This window comes from Castanea sativa, chromosome 1 (assembly GCF_040712315.1).
Source record: "Castanea sativa cultivar Marrone di Chiusa Pesio chromosome 1, ASM4071231v1".
Taxonomy (NCBI): Eukaryota; Viridiplantae; Streptophyta; class Magnoliopsida; order Fagales; family Fagaceae; genus Castanea; species Castanea sativa.
The window spans coordinates 86,442,357-86,452,202 of NC_134013.1; the positions used below are offsets into that span (position 1 = coordinate 86,442,357).

At 36.4% G+C, this 9,846-nt stretch overlaps 1 protein-coding gene across 1 annotated transcript; it reads left to right on the forward strand.

Annotated features, from left to right (window-relative positions):
* The first annotated feature begins 505 nt into the window (after positions 1–505).
* On the forward strand, positions 506–8,513 carry LOC142629803 (uncharacterized). Its single transcript, XM_075803872.1, has 7 exons — positions 506–1,132; positions 1,846–1,989; positions 3,511–3,583; positions 4,319–4,424; positions 4,517–4,613; positions 7,799–7,894; positions 7,968–8,513. Exons 1-7 carry the CDS (start codon positions 536–538, stop codon positions 8,124–8,126), a joined length of 1,272 nt encoding a protein of 423 aa, XP_075659987.1. The 5' UTR covers positions 506–535; the 3' UTR covers positions 8,127–8,513.
* The last annotated feature ends 1,333 nt before the right edge of the window (positions 8,514–9,846 follow it).

Consider the following 9,846-nt stretch of genomic DNA (forward strand, 5'->3'; position numbering starts at 1 on the left):
AGGCTTTATAACAAAATAGTTTTAAAAACTCAAATATTTAGCAAAAAAGGCCAACTAAGATACCTAAATGATTATTTTCATTTTAAGTAAGTTGGGGTAGCATTTGCTATTAGTATGTTACCCCCATAAGTCCTCTGTCCATAACTCTTGTTAATTAATACATTTTTTTTAATATTAAAAACAATTAAAGCTTCTTTAAAAAATATAGCAAATTACATTCTTTAAATTTAGTCAATTATCACTTTGATAATTTAAGTTTTATTTTTGTCATATTGATATAGTAAACTCAAATTTGCTGTCACTGTCATTAATGAAAACTTTTCTCATGTGCTCAACTGGTAAAGTCTATTGTTGCGTAAAAAATTGATGGAGTACAAAAATAGAGTTTTCAGAACAAAAATAACAATTTTTGAAGATCTAGTTTATATTTTGGCCTTAAAAAAAAAAAAAAAAGTCTTACCAAAAAAGAAGAATAATAAAAAAAAAATAATAAAAAAAAAGAGAGAAAGAAGAAGAGCCAAAGTGAAGTTAAAAAATGCATTACTTCTCACTTCGTTTCTGTAGAGGAGCCAGAAGACTCACTTCTCCAATTTTCATGGCTCCCGCGCTCTCTTCTCTCTTACTCTCACCTTCTAACCCTTCTTTCCTTTCTTCCCCAAACCCTAACCTCACCCACCGCCGCACCCAAATCCTCTCCTTCACCAAAAGCAACAACAACAACAACAACAACAATTCCACTTCCAAGTCCAAGCCCGCCGACCTCGCCGCCACCGAGAAGAAGTCGTTCGCCGTCGCCACCGGCGAGCTGTTCTTGGGCCTGGCGTCGCGGCTCTTCATTCGGAGAGGGCCCAGCAAAGGCCCGAATGGGGAGGTGGGTTCGGTGGCCATGTTTGAGGACTTGAATGGGAGTGGGTTTTATGCGAATGGTAGTAGTAGTAAGGAGAGGATTGGGGCTGTGATGGAGGATGAGATTGAACCCGACGTCGTTTGGGAGCAGAGAGTGAAGGACGTGGAAGCTGAGCGTCAACGACGTGTCGTTACGAGTCCTGGCTTTAGTTTCTCTGCTGCTGGCCTCTTGTTTCCTTACCATCTCGGTGTCGCTAAGTTCCTCATTCAAAAGGGTTATATCAAGGTTTTTTTTTTTTTTAAAATTTTTTTTTTTATTTACTAATATCTTTGAAATTGAACAATGCAACAAATGGGTACTAAGTTTTATGTTTATTTTGTTATTTTTTGTTTCTTTGTTATGCCCAACTTGTTGATTAGTGTAAAGTAACTTTTACATGCGACTACTGCTGACATCACTTTCATTATAGACCCATCACAAGTTACCATGACAGCACTTTTGAAAAAAGAAGTTGTGAAATTTGTTGGGTCCTTGGACTTATTGTCTGGTGATAAAACAAGTGATGTCTGTTGATTTAATATGGTTGTTGAGGGTATATGTGAGCTTTGAAGTGGAAGTTAGCATTTTTATGAATGAATGTATGTATGTAGATTAATGCAAGGGACACAACAGGTTACAGGAATTCATGAGGTGATGAGTTACGATTGGAGCAACATTAATAGTTTTGGAAAAATGTTGTCTTTAGACTTATTGATGTATATATACATTACAAGCGATTAGTGTAATTGCTGAGAGTTTGAATGTATTAGTGACTATACGAGATTAGGCTTTATTAGAGTGTGCTTGTTGAATTTTGTTTCTTTACTTTTTTATTTTTTTTTATTCCTTAACAACAACAACAACAACAACAATCTAATCATCATCTTCATAGAAAATGAACAATCTAATCATTTGCTCAAGTATTTATATTCATAACCGGAATGTATACTCTGACACAGGAGACCACGCCATTAGCTGGTTCCTCAGCAGGTGCAATAGTCTGTGCAGTGATTGCCTCTGGAGAAAGTATGGAAGAGGCCTTGAAAGCTACCAAAATCCTGGCTGAAGATTGCCGGAATAGAGGGACTGCATTTCGGCTTGGGGTATGCCTCTACTCCACTTGGTTCAATACTGATATATCCCAATTGAGTAAAATCTTAAATTTTTTTCATGTTTGAAGATAGTGGTAAATGGTTACTTATCAAAAAAAGAAAAGAAAATAAATGGTTGCCTAGATAAGGAATTGAGATATAATCCTTAGTAGTTCAAGTTTATGTGGTCCAACATTGATATCCATCTTTGTAGTGGAATTCAAATATTGTTGATTTCAGATGTATACTCTTTGCACTTTATCAACATGAGTGTGCACGTCAGTAACTGACTTTCAAGCTTTAACACTTCCCAAACCTTCATTGGTTAAGAACTTTTTATCAATTTAGAATACACTTGTTCATATCTATAGGACCTAGAGATTATGTCCACTTTTTCTGCAGTATTATGATCAATATTTGAAATTAATTACAGTAAGATATGCAGCTACACAACAAGATGTCCCGATGTATCCTATAGTGAGTTTAGCAGTGTCAATGGTTGGAATTTGTCCTTTTTTATCTGGTAACCGGTTGGAATATCTCTTGAGAATAGGCTCTGTGAATCATTCTTGATTTTATTGTCATTGTGATCTTGGCATGACAATGTTCATCCACTCAGCAATCAATATTTAAGAATGTTAATTGCATAGCTTTTTTATCTGATTACAAAATGTCAGAAGTCTTTGTTAGTTGAGTTTGTATGGGACTTAGAAACTACCCTATAAAAGTACTTATAAAAAAAAAACTACTCTATGAAAGTGTAATGTTTTTTTTTTTCCTTGGTATGGGAAGTGCCTCACCTCTGTTGAGCATCTTGATGTAGTTTCCAATAAGTTTGTATTATAATAATAATTATTATTTCATTTGAAGAGTCAATGACCCAGGCTTTAGAAAAAAAAAAACTTATGTTTTTCATTTTTCCTTAAAATAAGGTAAAAAGCTCAATGCAGGGCTAGGCATTGATGGACCATTGTCATTTATGTTTTTGACCTCCCTAAACCGAAATATTTTATCATCTTTCAAACTAGTGGACTAACTAGTATTCTAATAATCTGAAAATGTGTAAACAGTTAACGGTTTAGATTCCATAGTTTTAGATTTAACACAGACTCAATGACATCTAGGCATAATGAAGTAATAGACATGAAATCACAGACAAAAGGGTATATCTACAAAAACATGAGACTAGAAATTGGGTGTAAGTCCTCTTTCCTGTGACTTGATTTGCAATGGAGGCTTTCTATTGTCTTTTGGGTATTTACTTCCTTCTTCTTCTTTTTATTTTTTAATTAAACTAAAGCAATTATCAAATAGTTTTATTTATTTATTTTGGGAATGTCGCGATATATACCAAGGAGTAATAAACTGCCTATGACAAAGTTGAGTTTTGGCTTGTTCTTTTCAAATTTGTGATCTTATGGCTCTATGAACTAACCGCACTGTGGAAGATGAGAGAGCCAACTTAATATCATAAATAAATTTTTTGCTTAAATATCAAGCATTCTTAATTTTGTCCAATTTTTCTTTGCATAGGCTGTTCTTCGAGATGTTCTTGAGAAGTTTCTGCCAGATGATGTTCATATTAGGTCCACCGGGAGGGTTCGTGGTAAGAATGGTTCTTTTGCTTCCTTAAATGTGCATAATATGATTTGTGTATACAGATGTTTACTAGTGGGGAACTCTTTATCTCTTTGATTACTAATAAAAATTTCATTGGAAAGAGAGGAAATCTATTCTTAGAAGCAGTGAAATAGAATCCCTCTTAAGAAAAACATGCTAAAATTCAAATAGTTAATCAAGTCTACAAAGAAAGGAATATATGAACACTGATAAAACTAGCAGATCGCTCATACAAAATCTGCAAATATAAAGATTTTAGCTTAAAAGAATATTTTTAATGAATAATCATTCATTAAAAAATATATTTGAAGATTATTCGATCCCCACCTTTCCCTCCCCCTCCCCCATATGTACCTACCAAAAAAAAGGGATTATACAATGAGTATTTTTTTAAAAAAAAAAAAATTTAATTTGTAGGGTTTGCAGTTTGCCAAAAAGGAATATTATGTTTGTACTTTGTAGGAGGGAGCAGTTTCCTTATGCATAATACAATGAAGGCAGCGTAGTCATTAAAAAAAATTGAATATGGTGAGCATAAAAATAGTAGATTAATTGCTTTGATCAAAGCTGATTTGTTGGAAGGGCTGTGTGTTGTCAGATGACATAAAACCTGGAGGAGGTCTACTGCTGTTTCAAAAAAAAAATTAAAAAAAAGAAAAAAAAGATGACTTTTCAATTCACTTCTATCTGCCACTTCTTATTATGATCTCTTTTGTTGCAGTTGCTGTAACCCAGATTCTTTGGAGGCCTAGGGGCTTGTTGGTGGATACGTTCGATTCCAAGGAAGATGTCATCAATGCAGTTTTTACTTCTTCCTTTATTCCAGGGTGATTTGTTAATATACCAATTTATATTGCAAATGTTTGCTACTGTATTAGTACATATAATATGGTAGATCTGAAAATATACTTCTGTGCAGATATCTTGCACCAAGACCAGCTACATTGTTTCGAAACAGACTTTGCATTGATGGGGGATTGACTTTGTTTATGCCGCCAACATCTGCTGCACAGACGGTATTTGCTTGAGATGATTTAACTTGTTATGACTCATGGTTTTGTTCTTATGTTGAAAACTGTATGTTTAATACACTGATGCACCTTACAAAATTTTAGCTTCATTGCATTTAATCCATGCGGTTGCATAAATTAATTATGTGAAACCAGCATCATGCTGTGCCCTCCGCTCTTGCATAAATTAATTATGTAATGTTTGAGTTATCTCTGAACAGTAGCAGAGGGCATGTTTGGATAAATGTGCAACAGTAGCAGACCAGTGGTGATTCTCTTTTGGGATTTTTTCAGAAAGCTTTTGACTAATTTGACTTAGTTTTTCCGTGGCCATTCTTCATATTCTGTGGTGATGGAATTGAATTTATTCTCTGCAAAACATTGTGAAGTGGTAATCTTAGGCTCTCTCCTTCATTATCACTTACAAAACCAACACCAAATTTGGCCAATACATTCTGTTTATTGGATTTAGCAATTAGCAGCAATTGATGAAGAACTAGACAAGCCTTATTTCAAAGGATTTATAATGGATTTGGTATTGTAAGATGTTTGGGATGAGCTCAAGTTAGCAAGGTCTAACTTATGCATGGAATCTATCTGAAGCTTTCTTGATACCTTTCATGATCTTTAGATAGAGTACAGAATTGTGAATGGCATTAAAGAAGATTTGATTTTCTCATTGAGGGAGATTCTCTCCTGCTGGGGAACTGATAGATTAGGTTGGAGATGGCAAAATGTGGCAGAGGAAGAGGTTGTGGTGACCCCGGAAGACATTTCGGGTATCACATAGTGCTTGGGCACTAGTAGATATAGTGAGGCCAAGGCACGGAAGGAGTGCCAATTCAGAGCATTAGAGACTAATACTGACAGCGATGTGTTAGGGACAGCAGAAAAGAGCCTTGAGGTTGGAAGTGAGGTAAAGGTGACCTCTTGTAATAATCTACCACATGGAGAAAGTCCAGAGGATGTTCAAGACTGGGGATGAGTGGAATGTGTTTCCTCGAACATTCCTTATTGTAATTGAAGATCTGCCATGCTTACTTCTTTAGTGTTGAAGATCAAGAACTGGTGAAGATGATGAGTGGAGCACACATGCTTGTTAAAAGTTAAAACTGGTAAATTAGCAAGAAATTCTGTTTTGGCAGTTGGTACTGACCTAGCCTATGTAAAAAATGGGGATGATATGGACAATCTACGGCTGAGGAGGCTCATAATACTTTGGGTGAGTTTGGATTTGGGCATAGTAACAAACTTTAAGCCCATAATTATTTAGCAACAAACTGGCCTGGGCACTTTCCCGAAGCGCCTTTGACTTCATGGGGTGGGTTAGAACCAGTAACAAACTCTAGGCCTGTGATTTAGCAAGAACAAGACTAGTTGACTCTGTTCAAGGAAGAATGGAGGAGCTACTCAAAGCTAGAATATCATGCTCTAATTAAAGTCGATGGAAAAGTGATTGTTAAACCACTATAGGAGGCAGTTGAGGCTGGCACAGCAAAGTGGGAAACAAGTTTAGTGGGTCAATTTCTAGAAGCCTTTGCCTTTTATGCTGGTCAAGCATATGGTCGGAAGCTTTGTGGAGCCAGTTTGGTTTGGTGGAAACATTGTCTTTTGAGAATGGTTATTCCTGTTCAAATTTGAGGATCTAAGGAGTAGGGATAATGTTCTTGAGGTATGAGTATGGCATGCGGCAAACAAGCCTCTAATACTGTGCAAATGGTAGCCAGGCATGCCCCTGATGGATCTTTCCCTAAAGATAGTCCTGATCTGGATCAAGAATCTGAGGATACCCATTTAATATTGGAACCCAACTTGTCTTAGTCATGCAGCTAGTGGGGTAGGAAAGCCCATATATGCAGACACCATCACAAAGACTAACAAAAGATTGGGATTTGCGCAGATATTGGTGGAAATTGATTTGGATGCAGAGTTCCTAGGGGAAATTGAAGTAGATGTGGGGGATGGTAAGTCATCTTGCTGGGAATCAATTACCTTGGATTCCATTGAAGTGTGCTAAATGCAATACATATGCTCTCTTGCTAAAAAAGCTGTGGTCCCAAGCGTTAAGAATGAACAGATAAGTAAGGCAAAGATGTGGATTCCTAAGAAGCAACATACTTGACACAGCACCAAAACGATGGAACACAAAAATTAATGAATAGAAAGACAGAGGCTAGATAACCTAAAGAGTTAGCACCTTCCATTGAAGCGTGCTAAATGCAATATATATGCTCTCTTGCTAAAAAAGCTGTGGTCCCAAGGGTTAAGAATGAACAGATAAGTAAGGCAAAGATGTGGATTCCTAAGAAGCAAGATACTTATCACACCACCAAAACAATGGAAAACGAAAATTAATGAATAGAAAGACAGGCTAGATAACCTAAGAGTTAGCACCTAGACTTGCTTGGAGTCGGTACCAAGTAAAAGAGAATCTCTAGGAGTCAGCAACTAGAATTGACTAGAGTTAACACCTGACCATTTGGAAAATTTCAAGAGATTTTATTCCTTCCAAATAATCTGTCTCCATAGGAGTACAATAACTATGCTTATGCAGACTACTAGACCTAATTCTAACTGACATAGCAAAACTCTAATTCTAATTGACTAAGGAACGATAATTCTAAATGACTTGGGAAATCCCAATTATTGAATTACAAAAATTAACTTTGACTCTAGGATATTGGATCAAAATACTAACAAACCTAAGTAATCACTAATACCTAAAATAAAATACAATTAATCAATAAAAATACAATTGGTTCCAAATTTAAATAAGACTGAATAAAAATAAATATTTCTTTGTGCTTCCCGCATCATTGATGTTTTGAGTTGGTGTGTGTAGTTGTTAGCACCTTGTTACTAAGAGTTCTTGTGATAATTGGAGGCAAATAATAGTCCCGTTTGTAACTGGTTTAGTTTCAATAGTACATCTGATCTATCGGGAAAAAAATGAAGTGAGAATGTATGCATTTTTGTATAATGTGCACCGACATTCATTTATTTCAATGATTTCATATTCTCTTTAAAATCCAAAAATAGAGTATAGTTATTCGACTTGTCATGGTGCCTCTGGTTCAATTTTGTAATGACACTCGCAAAAATATTACGGAACTAAACTAGATACATTTGTGCAAGCAAAAATTTTGAGGTAACTCCTGAAGGTACTATCACTGAGCCTTGTTGCTTTGCAGATTCGTGTTTGTGCTTTTCCAGCTAGTCGATTGGGGTTGCAAGGAATTGGGATCAGTCCAGACTGCAATCCTGAAGATAGGGCCAGCCCCCGAGAGGTAATCTTTAGCTCTTTAATTGAATGCTCCATTTTTTCAGTGAATAAGTCAATAAACATTCTGTCCATTTCAGCTTTTCAATTGGGCACTTGAGCCAGCAGAAGATCATGTTTTAGACCGACTCTTCCAGCTTGGGTATCAAGATGCAGCTGTTTGGGCAGAAGAGAACCCAGTTGAAGATGTAGTTGAAGATAACAACTCCTTAGTTGGAAATGGCCTTCCCTCTTCATGATAGTGATTGATATAGAAGATGAATGAGATCATCAGGGGGTTCCTCTCCAACCTTTTGGATCCTGTTATTACATTATCAAGTGGCAGGTTACACAGGCTAGTATTCCTGTTGCAGTACAGTGCTTATTTATAGAGGACAGAATGAGCATTCTCTGGTATAGTACCACATATTGTATAATAAGATTGTAAAGTCGGGACAATGAAATAGGAAAAGCCATAGAATAGTTTTATATGAGATTAATAAGAATAGTTCAATTTCAATCTTTAGTTTCATCACAAGTGAACTTTGTCTCCAGTCAAGATTAGTTCAATTTTCCTGATCGAATTTTAAGAGGGTCTTTGTAATTTGTATACATACAATTCTAAAACAAAAAGAAACATTCTCCCATTTTGCTGTTTCTGTATGTAAAAAAAAACAAACAAACAAACAAACAAACTCGGGATGTATAGCTTAAACAATCGGTTTAGTATTGGATGTAGCTTCCCTCCCCAACCCCCCAAAAAACCAACCTTCTATTCATTACTTCAGTTTGTTGAACTAGTTGTGCGTTAAGACCCTAGATCCTCAAGAATGAGTGACTGCATGTGGTGACGTCTTACCATCATGTTAACCACTCAAATATATGGTCTTGAGGGAAGCAAGCCGTGTGTTGAGTAAGTTGTGTTGACCCTTTTGGTGGTGTCTGACTACACAAGTAGGCGAAGTTGGTAGTAAGTTATTGGCCTTGTGAATGTAATTAGTTGTGCTTTTGGCCTAGTATGTTGCAAGCAATGTGTTTTGTGGGTGGTATGTGCGGTGGTGAGCCATAGCAACCTTGCATTGGCTTGACCATGAGCTAGTTGTTGAGTAGGTTGTGTAACGTTGGGTTGAACTGCCTTGAGTGTGTAGCATTTTGGTTCAATATGGGAAAGACAAGATTGGGCATGGGCTGTTTGGCCAAGTATGTTGGACAGTGTGTAGTATGTTGGTTCAATATGGGGAACACAAGATTGGGCATGGGCTGTTTGGCCATGTAGGTTTGATTGCTTATGGATGGTTAATGTTGTGTAGGCAGTAGATGCTGTGGGTAGAGCTAGGAGGTGGTCCTCCACTAGGATGGCATTGGATCAAGGTTGAGTTGGGTATTTGCTTGGGCTGCTAGGTGTGTTTGCATAACTTGGGATGGGCTAGAACATGTGCAAAGGCAGATGTGATCTTATAAATGAAGTTAAACCTGCTTCTATTTATATGTAGAGATTCCTAGAAAATCTAAATCTAACCCTTAAGGATCTAATGACACTTGTCGTTGTTGATCTAGGACAGTTATGTGTCACGCGGATAAACCCCTTATCACACTTTTTTTTTTTTACTCATATGGTGCTAAGGACACCAATCAGGGGAAAAAAAAAAACTCTTTAATGGCCTCCCTCTTCCAAGCTTCCTTCACCTCATAATCCCTCTAACCCAAAATTCTCATGACATTCCTCAAATGAATCCTTTTTTTGTTTTTGATAGGTGAAAACAAATTTCATACCTGTTTTTTTTTTTTTTATAATTTTTTTTAAGGGATAATTACAATATGCTGCTAACCCTGTAACTCGAACCGTTTCTCCCTTAAACCTCCAAACATTTTGTGCACGGAGATGTGCCAATTCAACTACAAAGTCCTTGGCTGAAAAAAAAAACTTTATTATTAAAAAAAAAACTTTATTATAATTCCTCAAATGAATCTTGCCTTATA

What these genes read in the sequence shown, in the direction of transcription:
- LOC142629803 (XM_075803872.1), top strand. Translation starts at nt 536, where the DNA reads ATGCATTACTTCTCACTTCGTTTCTGTAGAGGAGCCAGAAGACTCACT. An exon ending in GTCCACCGGGAGGGTTCGTG is followed by an intron (nt 3,584 to 4,318) that starts GTAAGAATGGTT and finishes CTTTTGTTGCAG; the next exon opens with TTGCTGTAACCCAGATTCTT. An exon ending in ATAGGGCCAGCCCCCGAGAG is followed by an intron (nt 7,895 to 7,967) that starts GTAATCTTTAGC and finishes TGTCCATTTCAG; the next exon opens with CTTTTCAATTGGGCACTTGA.